Source organism: Stegostoma tigrinum, chromosome 32 (assembly GCF_030684315.1).
Source record: "Stegostoma tigrinum isolate sSteTig4 chromosome 32, sSteTig4.hap1, whole genome shotgun sequence".
NCBI lineage: Eukaryota > Metazoa > Chordata > Chondrichthyes > Orectolobiformes > Stegostomatidae > Stegostoma > Stegostoma tigrinum.
In genome coordinates, this window is record NC_081385.1 from 8341757 (window position 1) to 8358240 (window position 16484).

General features: G+C 44.4%; 1 protein-coding gene across 3 annotated transcripts in view; it reads left to right on the forward strand.

Annotated features, from left to right (window-relative positions):
* LOC125466976 (RING finger protein 214-like) overlaps positions 1 to 16484 on the forward strand; it is a 55716-nt gene that overhangs the window by 12496 nt on the left and 26736 nt on the right. For all 3 annotated transcript variants that reach the window (XM_048562219.2, XM_048562221.2, XM_048562222.2), the window contains 5 exons: positions 56 to 203; positions 2235 to 2736; positions 4353 to 4412; positions 6631 to 6771; positions 10015 to 10154. In XM_048562219.2, coding sequence (XP_048418176.2) covers positions 56 to 203; positions 2235 to 2736; positions 4353 to 4412; positions 6631 to 6771; positions 10015 to 10154 — 991 coding nt within the window. The remainder of the gene's footprint in view (positions 1 to 55; positions 204 to 2234; positions 2737 to 4352; positions 4413 to 6630; positions 6772 to 10014; positions 10155 to 16484) is intronic.

A 16484-nucleotide genomic window follows, 5' to 3' on the forward strand; every position in this document is an offset into this window, starting at 1 on the left:
AAGTTTCTGCAGCCTACATTTTAAAACAAAATCTCATTCTGTTGTCAACATATAGGGCCTGTGGAAGTCATGGATTTAGAGGAAAAATCCAAGATAACATCTGCCAATCCTATCCCAGAGACTACATGTGCTGACTCGTCAGAGATTACTGGGCAAGATACAACAGTGGAGCGTGATACAGAACTTACATCTCCTGCTATAAGGTATTGCACTAGCACTTTCCTCTATGTAAATCAAGGTAGCAGTGACGATAGCTCATATTTACACTTTGCACATTTCTAATCTTGTTTCATTCAGTGAGTGTGGACACCACTAGAAAACCAGTATATGTTGCTCTGCCCAATCACTCTCCTACTGAGTGGGCTTCATGAAAATAGTGTGTTCTAGCTACTTGTAGTCAACATAACAGAGTAGCTTGTGAGGCCTTTTCAAAGGGGTGTTGATCCTGCAATGTGACTGCATGCCCAAAACATAGAGATCTAATTCAGTATGTTTGACTGGTTTCTTCCCTAAAGGACGTTTCACAAACCAGATGAATTTTCACAACAATCCAACAGTTACATATCCCCCCCTCCCTTATTATTTCTTAGGATGTGCGGAGGCCAGATAGTTCAGTTGACTGGACAGCTGCTTGGTGATGACAGCAGTATGGGTTCAGTTCCTACATCCGCTGATGTCTCCATGAAAGGCTTTCCTTCTCAACCTCTCTCTCCTTGCCTACGGCAAGTGACCCTCAGTTTAAACTCACCACCAGTTGTCTCCCACTGATGAGAAAGCAGTCCTATAGTCCACTGGGACTGTGGCATCTCTGCCTTGAGTCGTGGAGCCATCCAGCATGGAAACAGACCCTTCGGTCCAACCAGCCCATGCTGACCATAATCCCAAACCAAACTATGCCTACCTGCCTGTGCTTGGCCCATATCCCACTAAACATTTCTTGTGCATGTACTTATCCAAACATCTTTTAAACATCATAACTACATTCGCTTTGTAATTGCACTGGCATCTCTCACTTCCTCTGACAGTTCATTCCGCACATGAACCACTCTATGTGAAAAGAAGTTACCCTCTAGTCTTGGAGTGCCCCACCCTAGGGAAAAGACACCCGCTATTCACTTGATCTATACCCTTATAATTTTATAGACCTCTACAAGATCACATCTGAGCCTCCTACACTCCAGCAAAATAAGTCCCAGCCTATCCAGCCTCTCATTATAATTCAAACCCTACAATCGCAGCAACATCCTTGTAAATCTCTTCTGAACCCTCTCCAGCTTAATAATACCCTTTGTGTAACAGGGTGATAAGAACAGGACACAGTATTCCAAAAAAGGCCTCACCAATGTCCTGTACAACCTCAAAATGACATCCCAATTCCTATACTCGAAGGTCTGAGCATTGAAGGCAAGCGTACTAAACACCTTCTCAACCATCCTGTCTACCTGTGTTGCATACTTCAAAGAATTATGTGCCTGAACCTCCCCTAGGTTTTTCTGTGAGGTGTGGGCATTGTTAGCAAAGCCAGCACTTGATGCCCATCCCTGGCTGCCTTTGAACCACATGGCTACCTAAACCATTTCAATGGCTAGTTCAGAATCACCCACCTTGCTGTGCGTCTGGATTCACATGCAGACCAGACTGGGTAGGGCCAGCCGGTCTTGAATTTGGCAGAGGTCTAATCTGAGATTCTCATTCCACACACAGTCCAGAAAATTCCCTGTTTTTTGGAGTCCATCATCTTCCATATCTCCTCACCCAAACCTGGCACTGTGGTTAAGATATGAAATACCGATTATTGTCAGTGTGAAGTTTTTGTGGAGGACCTGGATCAAGGTAGAAGTGCTTTTCCCTCCGTGCTTACAGAGAAAGAATTCAATTGCTATAAGTGCAGTGTACATAAAGCAAGTTTCGCTTTGACTCCTAACCCTTACCCCTTACTAAAATGTGTTAATCAGCATGTTTGATTTCCTGGAACTGATGATCCCAGTGGCTGCCTTGCTGAAAGTGAGGACTTTGGTCAAAAATGAAACGAAGTGTACCATCCGCGTTCAAGTTATTTTACTGACTCATCATGGGAAGGAAGTGCTTGTTTCCTTTTGATCTATATATCAATGTTCCACTTTAGTTGATATTCACACTTTAAACAATATTTAAGAGATCAGAACGTATGAGTTACAAATAATGCGTATATTTTTGTCTCTCCTTTGCCACCCGCCTCCCCTCCCACCCCAAAGTGATTCGAACTTGTCTTTGTCTGATCAACCTGCAACCACTTCACAGTGTCCTGGACTACTCACTCAGGACTATGATGATATCTATCAGTCAGATCCAGAAAACAGAGATGAGGAGGAAGTTGTCGATTATTTCCCAGATGTAATGGGTGCCCCTACAGTAGGCAGAGGGATCGATGGAGTTCAACATTCGGTACCCTATATTGATTACAGAGACACCTTACATCCTTATGTGCCAAGTTATATTGAAGAGTGCTGGCTGACTGATACACCTGAGGGAGAGTACCAAAATGTTCTTCTTCATGAATCATTACAGTGTACAGAGCTAACCAGTGGTTATGGAGAAAATAGAGAGAAATGGAGCCCTGGGGAGACAGTACCAACTAGTGAAGAGATTATGCTAAAAACACCGTATAAAGACGGACCAAATGAAGACCTGCATACAGAGCACAACAGCTTGAAGCAAGTCCCAACATTGAGATCGTTCACAGATTCTGCAATGCAGGTAAGTCTAAGCCAAAATATATACTGGTAATAGACGTGTCATATTTATCATTATGAGTCAGAATATTAAGGGCTCAAGTCTCACTCTCATGCTTTGGAAACCAAGTCTAGGCCGACACACCTCTTGCAATTGTGAGGGAGTGCTGCACAGTCAGAGGTGCTCTTTGTTGAATGTGAATCCCTCAGTATTGAGACAGCTCTTACCAAGCCACAAATGCCAACCACAGAGACTGTGAAGAAGGTAAACTTTTACTACTATTCCTTCTCAACCTGTCAGCACCTTGTGACAAGAGTGTGTGTACCATCCTCCTCTAACCCGTCCCCAATGATGTGCCACTGGGGGGCACTGTTATTCCTGAGGCTGTTAGGGTGTAATTGTAACCAGAGAATCACCTCCTTCTCCTGTTGCTCCCAAGCCTTTACCTCTGGTGTACCTGGAGGATCTATCCTTTCCCTGCTCCTTCTTTCCATTTATGCAGTAGGCTTCATTGTCATCATTAGTTTTCACGTGATGACACACAGCTCTGTCTCACCACCAGTGTCTCATAATTTAGAAACAGCAGAGAGATCATCAGACTGTTTATCTAACATCCAGAACTGGATAAACAGAAATCTCCTCCAGTTAAAAATTGGGAAGACTGATACCATCATTTTTGGTCCCCGCTCCAATGTACACTGCCTGGCTTCTAACTCTAGCCCTTTCCATGGAAACAATCCGATATTAAACTGGTCATAATTGTGCCCAAGGTGATCTTCCAATCTCACATTTTAACGTTCACTAAGACTTTCTGTTTCCACCTCAGACATCACCCTGGTTCATTACATTGTTACTGTATGCCTCCTTTGTGACTTCATTACCTATAGGCTTGACCATTCCAATATACTCCTGACATTCAGTGACATTGGCTCCTGGTCAAGCAGCAATTTGAGGTTAAACTCTTCAAGTCTCTTTAAGGCTTTGTCCCTTCCTATCTCTGCAATCACATCCAGCCCCACGGCCCTCTGACAATTCTGCCCTCTTTGAATTCTGGCCTTTTGAGCATCTGCAATTTTATCCACTCCATCTTTGGTTGCTAAGCCATATACCTCTCTGCTTTGCTTTCCTCCTTCACAATCTGGATCCCGAGCTTGTGATGTAGTTTGTAGTTCTCCAGCAGGTTTTTAACAAATACGGTTTGAGGTATCAATCAAGTTGATCCAGAACCTAAGGCTAATGCTGTGGAACATGAGTTCAAATCCTATGAGGACTGATGGTGAAATTTGAATTCCATAAAATCTGGACTTTTTTTTTGAAAAGTTACTCCAATGGCAACTGTCTGGCTGTTATGACAATTGACAGTTAATGTGGTTCACTTTTACGTTCATTAGGGAAGGAAATCTGCCATCCTTAATTGGTCTGGACAACATGACTCCAGACCCACAGCAAAGCGATTGACTCTTGACTACCCTCTGAAATGGATGAATAAGCCACTCATTTTAAAGTTGCTAGTGATACCCCACCTTTTGCCTAAGACTGAAAAATACATAAATAAAACTTAGCTTCTACTTAAATGGTCTACAGCTGATTTATAAGTCTGCTCATAACTGGAGCCTAAGTGATTTTGTTTTTTGTTGCAGACAGACTGTGTTACTGTAGATGCAGAAGTCAGTACAGACAAAGATATTGAAAAATACATGGTAAGTGCAATGCTAATTTATGTTGCTGTTAACTACAGAGTCCCCAGACTCAATAATCCATCTTTCTCTGGTCCGGCGCTGTCCAGGAATCAGTTAAAGTTCTTAAAACATCCAAATAATTGATGGATGAGCTTGCCCAAGTCTGTGAGGTTTTGGAGTACTTTTGTAGCTCGGTTGTGGGTGTTGAGGTTGGTTGGCTTGCTGAGCTGTTTTCTTGTTTTGCAGACGTTTCTTTACCTTGCTGGGTAATATCCTCAATGCAACCTCAGATGAAGCGTCGATATGTTTTCCTGCCTGGTTTTAAACTCTGGGGTCCATTGAGCTGTATTGCCTCACTTCTGGTTTTCCTTCGTAGTGGAACGTATACGGGGTTCAGTGTGTTTATTAATAGCATGCTTCATGGAGTGCCATGCTTCTAGGAATTCTCCTGTCTGTCTCTGCCGAGCCTGTTCCAGGATCTTGGTGTTGTCCCAGTCGAAGTGGTGGTTCTCCTTGTCCATGTACATTGAGATGAGTGAGTATTGGTCCTGCCTTTTTGTAGCCAGTTGGTGCTCATGTGCTCTTGTTGTTAGTTTCCTTCCTGTATGTGCAATGTAGTGTTTCTCGTAGTCTCCGCAGGGGATTTTGTAGATGACACTCAGCCTGTGCGTAGTGGGGAGTGAATCCTTAATTTGGATGAGCAGTTGTTGTGAGGTTGACGTGAGTTTGTGTGCTACTCTGATGCCCAGTGGTCGAAGGAGTCTTGTGGTGAGTTCCGACCTGTTCCTGATGTAGGGTAGTGTGATGAGTGTGTTGGGGCATGTAGTCTCTTTCTGATGCTGTTCATGTAGGCATCTTCTGACCCAATTCTTTGCATATCCATTATCCTCCTCTTGGCGTAGTTCCATGTTTCTGCAGAAAAAAGGGCAACAAAACACTGCAGCAACATGGAACTACGCCAAGAGGAGGAGGAATACCTCTTCCAGGTTTTCAAGGATAACGGATATCCAAAGAATTGGGTCAGAAGATGCCCACATGAGCAGCATCAGAAAGATACTACACGCCCTGACACACTCATCATACTACCCTACATCAGAAACAGGTCAGAACTCACTGCAAGACTCCTATGACCGCTGGGCATCAGAGTGGCACACAAGCCCACGTCAACCCCACGACAACTGCTCACCCGAACTAAGGACCCACTTCCTGCCAACGACAGACCCAATGTCATCTACAGGATCCCCTGCAGAGACTACGAGAACAATGTCGGACAAACAGGAAGGAAACTAACAACAAGAGCACATGAGCACCAACTGGCTACAAAAAGACACGACCAATACTCACTCATCTCAATGTACATGGACAAGGAGAACCACCACTTCGACTGGGACAACACCAAGATCCTGGGGCAGGCTCGGCAGAGACAGGCACGAGAATTCCTGGAAGCATGGCACTCCATGAAGCATGCTATTAATAAACACATAGAACTCAACCCCATATACATTCCACTACGAAGGAAAACTGGAAGTGAGGCAACCCAACTCAAAAGACCCCAGAGCTTAAAAACCAGGCGGGAAAACACACCGACGCTTCTTCGAAGGATGTTACCAGGCATGGTAACGAGACGTCTGCTGAACAACAAACCAGCTCGGCGAGCCAACCAACCTCAACAACCTTGCCCAAGCCCACTCATTCCTTGGACAAGTGATTTTCTCAGATTGATGGTTAGTTATGACGGAAATCAGCATTTTCACATCTTCTGGAGTTGTGCTATTTTTAAAAATCAGAAATTGGTATATTTAGATTTTTTTTTAAACGTCTTAGATTTTTATTGTCACGTGTACTGAGGTACAGAAGAACAGGGTAACATGTATAATGTCGCCAACACACAGCACCATCTTAGGTAGAAAATTACCTCGATACAAATTAACTTAGGTACATAGTAGTAAGCGAAACAGTTACAAAGTTAAGCATTACTTTCATAGAATAATTGGAAAAAATAAAGAAATAAGATAATAATTAACATTAAAGTCCTTCTTAATTTAAAATAGAAAAATAAAGGAATTAAAAGTTCAGCACTAAAGTGCAAAGTTATCCTCAATTTTGTCTTTGGGCGACCTATTTGTACCAATCTATAGTTTCTCGTAGTGAATAGTGGTACAAATGTAGCACTAAGGATTCACTCTGTATACGTTAAGTGGCTGCACTTTCTCAATCTGACGTCACCGGACTGTTTCAGAATGAAGTGACAGCTGAACGGGAGATTTTGAAGGAGAGATACCAGGAAGTGTTGGATCGACAGATACAGATGGAGAATCAGCTCCAGGTCAAAGTTCGACAGCTTCAACAACGACAGGAAGAAGAGGAGCATATTTACCAGGTAAAATGTAATGTGGAAAAAAGGCTCCAATTAAGTAAGTCTTCCATGATTTCAGGGCATCCCAGACAATTTTGCAGCCAATTAAGCACTTTATTGAGACACAGTCACTGCAGGATAGGAAATGTAGCCACCAATTTGCACACCACAAGCTCCAACAAATTACAGCATGATAATGATCTGTTTGACTTTTAGAGATATTGGTTAAGGAGTAAATATTGGTCCCAGAACAATAAAGAAAAATAATTTATCTTCTATTAAATTTTGTTGAGGCGACTTACTCTCCAGGTTTAGAAGGCTGTAGACAAATTCTATGTTAGTACTCGAGAATGTAACATAGACTTGATTTCTGTGTTTGACTTGATTTCCATGTTTGCTTGCTTACTGGAATTATTGAACACTTTAAACTATGCCATTGCATGAAGTATGTTAAACATGCTTTGTTCAGATTACTATATAATTGAGATTTTTGCAATCGACTAAAGTCGTTCCAGGTTCAGCAAATAATAGGGAAGCAAATGGAATGCTGGCCGTCATTTCAAACAAAATGGGTCCCTCATCAAATGGAAGGTTTACTGGCATTGGAGGCAGTCCAGAAAAGGTTCACTTGGCTGATCCCAGAATGGAGGGGCTGTCTAATGAGGAAAGGTTGAGGTAGATTTAGGCCTGTACTTGTTGGAATATAAAGGCGTGAGAAGTGACTTTATTGAAACACGCGAAATTCTTAAATGACTTGAGGGTAAATGCCAAGTGTCGAGGATCAGAAGGCGTAATCTCAGAATGAGGGGTCACGTTTAAGAATGAGATGAGGAGGAATTTATTCTGTGAGGGCTGTGAATCTGTGGAACTGTTGATGCTGGGACATTCAGTATATTCCAGGCTGAGATTGATTTTTAATCAGTAAGGGAATCAAGGGTTATGGGGGAAAGGCAGACAAGTGGTGTTGGAGATGATCAGAATATGCCATGACCTCACTGAATGATGGAGCAAACTCAGTGGGCTGAATGGCTTGCTGCTGTTTCTGTGTTTTACAGGAAAGCTCTCAGTGGCTGGAATCATACCAGGTGCAAAGACATCTTCGACAGCCCAACCTTCTGCCACCTATAAGGACCATGGCAATAGGTGGACAGGAGCAAATTGCCATCCCAGGGACCCACCATCCTGACTTGGCCGTTCCTTCACTATTGTTTGGTCAAAATCATGCAACAGCAGTGCTGTGTGAATGCCTCCACTCTATAGGCTAGTGCCACTCAAAAAACCACTATCGCCTACTTGTGGGTGAATGAGGAATCACTGTAACTGCTGCCTTTGCTAGTAACAATCTTATCCAGGAAATGAATCCTTAAAATGTTGCATGGATTTTCGTGAAAGTGAAGCTTGGCATGGATCAAAAACTCTTCCCTGTCTGTACAAGTAACCAAGTATTTGTGATATCAATCATGAGGTCGCGTCCTTACACCAAGCCCGACACACCAGGCCTTGTGATTGAAAGGCTGTGACCACAAACAACCCACTGTTAGTCACAAGTGGTCCCCATTAGCAGCTATTGATTCTCCCAGACTAACCTCACGTATTCCTTTGTCTGCCCAACTGTTGTTCTCTCTCTCTGTGTCTTGGCTCCATCTCCACCTAATGTTTACACATCCTTAACACATGTACCAACCTTTCCCTAGAGATAGTCAGTTCTGAAGAATGGTCACCGGGACCTGAAACATTAACTCTGCTTTCTCTCCACATATGCTGCAAAGACCTGTTGAGTTTCTCCAGCACATTCTGTTCATGTTTATGTAACGTTCAGATCCTCGCCTGATAACATTTGAATTGCATTTAGAGACAGAAGATAGTAATTGCCATTAAAGCAATAGCTTTTTGCTTTTTTTTTAATCATGGCTGAGAGGGTGTTACCGTGGAAACATTTGACGTTTTTAAAAGTTTGTTCACCGGATGGGGTTATCACGAGCTAGATCAGCATGTATTGCCCATCCCCAGTTGTCCCTTGAGAAGGGATGGTGAGCTGCCTTTTTTGAACGTCTGCAACCCTTGGGGTGTACATCAGCCCCCAATACCCTTAGGATATTGACCCAGTGAAGGAGCCCCAGTATATTTTGCAAGTCAGGGTGGTGAATGGCTCAGTCAGGGATTTGTAGACGATGGTATTCCTATCAGTCTGCTGCCCATGACCTCCTCGGTGTAGTCCCAAAGGACTGCTCAGTCATTACAGAGATGACTGGCATTGTATTTTTCCTAAAGGTCACCAAGCTTCAGATGAATCATAGAATCCCTATGGTGTGGAAGCAGATCATTCTAACCATTGTGTCCATACCACCCCTCCAAAGAGTATCCTACCCTGTTCCTGTAACCCTGCATTTCCCATGATTAATCCAAGTAAACTACACATCCCTGGACACAATGGTATGATTTAGCATGGCCATTCCACCTAAACTGAACATCTTTGGACTGTGGGAGGAAACTGGAGCACCCAGAGGAAATCCACACAGACACAGAGAGAATGTGCCAACTCCACACAGACAGTCACCTGAGAGTGGAACTAAACTCAGGTCCTTGGTGCTGTGAGGCTGCGGTGCTAACCGCTGAGACACTGTGTCACCCTAAGACAATGAAAAGTTGAGGCTGTCGTGGTGACTTTTTCTGGTGACGTGAAATTAAAGACTTGCTGTCGGCATCACAAACCACTTGTCTGGCTAACCCGATAACTACAGTGTTCATATAGCATTAAGCAAAAGTTAGAAATAGTTAGCATTTAGCTTTTTCTCTATTCAGCTAGCTGTTGAGCTTATTTCTTTCTCAGCCTGTAAATGATGATGATCTTGTTGAGGCCAGATTGCACATTCTAGTGCTCAAAATAAAACAGGTACAAATGGGATGTTTCCAGACCCCTAGGACTGCAGAAGCATTTTGAGATTCTATGCAAAAGTCGAAATGAATTATTAGAAAAGTGTCTGAGATTGATGCCACGTTGAACCTGAACGAAAGTCACTGTTAGATGTGAAATGCCCATGGCTGTTTGTCCTGTGTCTAATTCTGTTCCTCATGACAAGCTCGATCACTCTTTTCAAGTTTATTACGGATAATGCCTTCAGCATTTGCATTTCAAACTAAAATATTCTATGATGCAAAAAGAATTGCTTAAAAATGAAACTTCTTTTAAGAAAGCATTTTAATTTTTGCACGACAGCGAAGTTTGAAAGATTGACATGAATGATTTTTGTTTACTAATCAATGCAGGATAATGTTAAGCAGGTTCAGGAGATGAAAGTAAAATTGGAAGAATTGAAGAAGAAATCTGAAAAGGAGAAGAAAGAGTTTGTTCAAAAAGAGCAAGAGTTGAAGAATGAAGTCACAAGGCTTTATGAAAATGGGAAACGGTACAGCAAAGTATTTTTGCTGCTTTATTTTGGAAGATGTTGTTTTGCATAAGAGACCCGAACGTGGGCAAACTTTGGTGTTGTTGTATGACAAATAATGTGGAGACTACATTCTGTACCGTTGAGTGGGAACATGGCTGATTGGGTTTATCTGAGCTCCATGTTTCTGTTTCGCACCCAGGACTTTGAATCCCTTGTCTCAACAATCTGCCTCACTCTGCCTGGAATAAATTCAATGACCAAGCCTCCTCCCTTGTCTTGGGAAGATAATTGGACAGTCTTAGCACTTCCTTACTTTTTAAGAGTAACATCTCTTATTGTTTAACTCATTTGCTGTCCCTGCACACTTCTGTTTATCACAGAATTCTGCAATCTCTCTGCTTTAAATCTTATGCTGTTTTCTGTTCTTCCTGCCAAAGTGGGTAAGTTCACATTTTCTCACATTTTATTCCATCTGCCAAACTTGCGATTATAACTGATACAATAATTATCAACTTGAAGGGGCTGTGTGAACCCAGAACAGATGAGGGAAATGAGGTTGACCGTGCATGAAAGAGAGAGAGAGAAGCAATGAAGTGCAAACAGATATTGGGTCTATGGGATAAGGAGATGGAAATGGCTGAAGTAAATTTTTTCAAGTTACAGATAAGTATGATTGTATAGGAGACCATGATATTCTAGAACAGTTACTTCATTGTATCGTATTGGGTCAAAAAAGGCAAGAATCTCAGGGTTTACATTTTTTTTGAGTCCTAAAAGAGTTAAAGTGAGGTGTTTCAGGCCATGGTAATAGATTTATTGAGCTAGACCTCTGTTATTCTCCTTACTGTAATAATCTGTCATGTAGAAGGCAGGTTAGCTCAGTTGACTGGACACCTGGTTTGCAATACAAAGTGACTCATGTGACAGGGTAGGCTCAATTTGAGAACTGGCTGGGGTCTGCATGAAGGTCCTGCTTTATCAGTCTTGCCTCTTACCTGAGGCATAATGAGCCTGAGGTTATATTTCCACCAGTCGTGCTCCTCTCTTTCTCTCGCTCCTACGAATGCGAGAGCAGCCTATGGTTCTCTGGCACTGTGGCAACTTTACTGTGATATGATGTCACTCTTTTGAGGTCTTTGCAGCCACGCCCAGTTCCTTCTGTTGGTGCCCTTTCTGAATCAGATTGTTCAAACAACAGGGACTAAGAGATTACCGTCTCCTTCTCCGTCTCCATTGGAATCTCCAGCCTGCCTCACGGTGGATTCGCTGACTTTTCTTCATCCCTATGAGGCAGGCACCAAAATAAACGTGACCCTGAAATTTACACACTAGCTTTGAACCCTGGAAGGTTAATATTGCGACACCTGAGGTTGGGGGACGGGCGTTGGGAGGGATCTCGACATCCACCAAACAAAATACAGGCAGATGTGGTCGATAGGTGCGAGGCTGGAAAAGCACAGCAGGTCAGGCAGCATCAGAGGAGCAGAAAGTCAGAAAGCAAGAGAGGTTTTGGCCCAAAACATTGACTTTCCTGCAGCTCTGATGCTGTCCGACCTGCTGGGCTTTTCCAGCCACACGCTATAGTCTCGGGCTTCCCGCACCTGAATCCTTATTGTCTCTCTTTTTCTCCAGGCCAATGTGGGTTTAGGTGAGAGACCCACCTTGACCCAAACAATACCTCTATTTCTTCTCATTTTAGGCTTTGTCTGAGGTGGGAAGGGGCAAACACACCAGGCTGCTCCAGCAAACAATGTTGCGAGGTTTAATACGATGATAAGATCTGACCTTTATGGTCTGCCCAATCTTTGACCTAACCACTGACAGTGGGTTTCTGGAGCCTCAGCGAACCCAGATTCTTTTTTCCAAATGAGGATATAATGGATCCCAAAGGTGGGTACTTACATCAAGGATCCAGTCTGAGAAACACCAAGTTGGAAGCTTCAATTAGGAAAACCATTAGGATGTGTAATTTCGGAAGTGTATGATTCCATCAAAAATGAGCTCTCGTCCATTTTGGTAACTCGTTTCTGTTTGAAATGCCGACTGTTTTGTGGCCAAGCGCCTTTCTCCATGTTTGCGATAATTACAGAGGCATTCCTGTGTCTCTGAGGCTTCATAATTACAGTAGTGGTTCGGAAATGCTTCCAGCTGCCTGTCAGACTGCATCTAAAGCTTTTAAACTTTGCTCCAGTGTAAATTTCATTAAACGGTACTAAAGTGTAGTTGAAGGATCATCATGGGTGTATGATGAGAAAGATAATTTGGCCTGCCTCATTTCTTTCTTCCAGAAAACTGTGTGAATGTTTCTTCTCCTAATAGGAGTATCCAGCTGCTTTGTCAATGATTTGAGGGCTTTCACCCTCACTCCTGAATTTGGAATTCTTTTCCACATATTGGTATCTTTTTTGCAGACATTTTTGCTGCAATGCTACAGGGCCTTGGTGAGACGACACCCTGGAGTGTGCAGTTCTGCTCTCTTTGCATCAGGGGGAGAACACCAGAACTTCACTAAACTAATCCCTGGGATAGAGGGATTGTACAATTGGAAAAATGAACTAGACTGAGCATTATTCTCTGTGATATAGAGATGCTGTCATTGGACAAAATCTCTTTGGGACTCAACAAGGGAGAACAAGGAAGTTGAGAACCAGAAAACGCCATCCTAGAATAAGGGGCAGCTTTAAAACTAAGAATGAGGAGAGCTTCTTCACTCCCGGGCAGTGGACGAGAAATGCTTGAATTCTCCAACCAAAGCCTCAGTTCTATACATTGAACTCACCAAAAGATTTGGGGGCAATGCAGGAAAATGCGCTTTGAAGTGGAACACCATACCATTGATTTATGGATTGGGTTCAGAGGGCTATAAGGCCTAATTCTGCACTTATTCCTTATCTTCTTCAGCATTTGGAGAAGAATTTCCTAACATTGTTATCCTGAAACAAAATCCTCTTCATACATTTCTACATGTGCCCTTTGTTTTTTGTTTACCTCTCAGAATCCTGCATTCTTCCTTCCCCTTGCAGGTGAAAGGGGTTGTTGTAACTTGAAGATGAACCCCCTCATCACAGGGCAGATGATTGACTGTCAGTCTTTTTCTAATGGGTGTGCGAGGCAGGGTTGGTGGGAGTGTGGGCGTTGGAAGGTTTAATGAGGCAACAGGGTGGGGCTGAGTGAAGAAAAGAGGGCATTCAGATTTGGTATTGAGTCACTCTTTGACATCCCTTAGATTAAGTCAGAAGTTATATGATGCCAGGTTATAGTCCAACAGGTTTATTTGAAATCACAAGCTTTTAGAGCTCTGGTCCTTCATCAGGTTTTTTTCACCTGACCAAAAGGATCAGCACTCCAAAAGCTTGTGATTTCAAATAAACCTGTTGGACTATAACCTGGTTAACAAAGTGTGAAGCTGGATGAACACAGCAGGCTAAGCAGCATCTCCGGAGCACAAAAGCCGACATTTCGGGCCTAGACCCTTCATCAGAGAGGGGGATGGGGTGAGGGTTCTGGAATAAATAGGGAGAGAAGGGGAGACGGACCGAAGTTGGAGAGAAAAGAAGATAGGTGGAGAGCAGAGTATAGGTGGGGAGGGAGGGAGGGGATAGGTCAGTCCAGGGAAGACGGACAGGTCAAGGAGGCGGGATGAGGTTAGTAGGTAGGAAATGGAGGTGCGGCTTGAAGTGGGAGGAAGGGATGGGTGAGAGGAAGAACTGGTTAGGGAGGCAGAGACAGGCTGGGCTGGTTTTGGGATGCAGTAGGGGGAGGGGATGAACTGGGCTGGTTGTGTGATGCAGTGGGGGGAGGGGAGATTTTGAAGCTTGTGAAGTCTACATTGATACCATTGGGCTGCAGGGTTCCCAAGCGGAATATGAGTTGCTGTTCCTGCAACCTGCAGGTGGCATCATTGTGGCACTGCAGGAGGCCCATGATGGACATGTCGTCTGAGGAATGGGAGGGGGAGTTAAAATGGTTCGCGATTGGGAGGTGCAGTTGTTTATTGTGAACCGAGCGGAGGTATTCTGCAACGCGGTCCCCAAACCTCCGCTTGGTTTCCCCAATGTAGAGGAAGCCACACCGGGTACGATGGATACAGTATACCACATTGGCAGATGTGCAGGTCAACATCTGCTTGACATGGAAAGTCATCTTGGAGCCTGGGATGGGGGTGAGAGAGGAGGTGTGGGGGCAAGTGTAGCGCTTCCTGCGGTTGCAGGGGAAGGTGCCGGGTGTGGTGGGGTTGGAGGGGAGTGTGGAGCAGACAAGGGAGTCACGGAGAGAGTGGTCTCTCCGGAAGGCAGACAAGGGTCGGGATGGAAAAATAGCTTGGGTGGTGGGGTGGGATTGTAGATGGCGGAAGTGTCAGAGGATGATGCGTTGTATCCGGAGGTTGGTGGGGTGGTATGTGAGAACGAGGGGGATCCTCGTGGGGTGATTGTGGCGGGGGCGGGGTGTGAGGGATGTGTTGCGGGAAATGTGGGAGATGCGATCAAGTACATTCTGGACCACTGCAGGGGGAATGTTGCGGTCCTTGAAGAACTTGGACATCTGGGATGTTGTGGAGTGGAATGCCTCATCCTGGGAGCAGATGCGGCGGAGGCGGAGGAATTGGGAATAGGGGATGGAATTTTTGCAGGAGGGTGGGTGGGAGGAGGTATATTCTAGGTAGCTGTGGGAGTCAGTGGGCTTGAAATGGACATCAGTTTCTAGCTGGTTACCTGAGATGGAGACTGAGAGGTCCAGGAAGGTGAGGGATGTGTTGGAGATGGCCCAGGTGAACTTGAGGTTGGGTTGGAAGGTGTTGGTGAAGTGGATGAACTGTTCGAGCTCCTCTTGGGAGCAAGAGGCGGCGCCGATACAGTCATCAATGTTACGGACGAAGAGGTGGGGTTTGGGGCCTGTGTACGTGAGAAGTTGTTGAGGGTGAGGTCAGTGGAGGGGGATTGGTCGGGCCTGCGGGACAGGAAGAAGCGGAGGGCCTTGAGGCCATCTGCATGAGGAATACAGGTGTATTGGGACTGGACGTCCATGGTGAAAATGAGGTGTTGGGGGCCAGGGAATTGGAAGTTCTGGAGAAGGTGGAGGGCGTGGGTGGTGTCACGGACGTCGGTCAGGAGTTCCTGGACCAAAGGGGAGAAAATGGAGTCCAGATAGGTGGAGATGAGTTTGTTGGGGCAGAAACAGGCTGAGACAATGGGTCAACCAGGGCAGGCGGGTTTGTGGGTTTTGGGAAAGAGATAGAAGCGGGCGGTGCGGGGTTGAGGAACAATAAGGTTGGAGGCTGTGGGTGGGAGGTCCCCTGAGGTGATGAGGTCATGAATGGTGTTGGAGATGATGGTTTGGTGCTGGGGGGTGGGGTCATGATCAAGGGGGCGGTAGGAGGAGGTGTCAGAGAGTTGGCGTTTGGCCTCGGCGATGTAGAGGTCAGTGTGCCATACTACCACTGCGCCACCCTTTAACCTGGTGTTGTATGACTTCTGACCTTATCCACTCCGGCATCTCCACATCATCCTTTAGACAGAATGTGGTGGTCCAGTTAAGGTAGTGCATTATAAAAGATGCAAACAGGGGAAATAGGATGTTTCTTCCATTTTAACATTTCTTTTGGCTGCCTGTATATACAGAAGTATAAGCAATTCTCACAAATATGAGGTTTATTTGAAGAGGTGACCAAGGAGATATATGAAAACAGAGTGGTAGATGTTGTCTACATGGACTTCAGCCAGGCCGTTAGCAAGGTTCCTCACGGTAGACTGGCTAGAAAGATTAGATCATATGGGACCCAGGAAGAGCTAGCCAATAGGAAACAAAATTAGTTGAAGGTAAGAGACAGAGGGTGATGGTAGAGAGTTGAAAAGAATATATTGGAAAATCATTTTCTAGTAGATACCTGGTTGACTCATCGTGAATGTTACCATTAAGATTTGCTGTGTCTGGAGTCACGTGTAAGTCAAACTGGGTAAGGGTGAAAGATTCCCTACCTTAAAAAGACATTAGTGAACCAGATGGGTTTTTATGACAATTGATGTTGGTTTCATGGCCACCATTTTGGATTTATTTGAATTTAAAATTCTACCATTTTCCCTGGTGGGGTTTCAATCATGTTGCTAGAGCTTTGTACTTTGGTTTCTGGATTACAAGCGCACTACTGCACACCCCCCTTCCCTTTATTAAATCAATCAAAGTGGAATTGGATTTTACCTGGGTGATTGGGAGAAAGCATGAGACTGACGCTTAGTAAATTGTTTGTTTGGAGAGTTCGTGAAGAGCGGCAACTTTTTCACATAAAGGGTGGTACGTGTATGGAATGAGCTGTTAGAGGAAGTGGTGGAGGCTAGAACAATTACAACATTT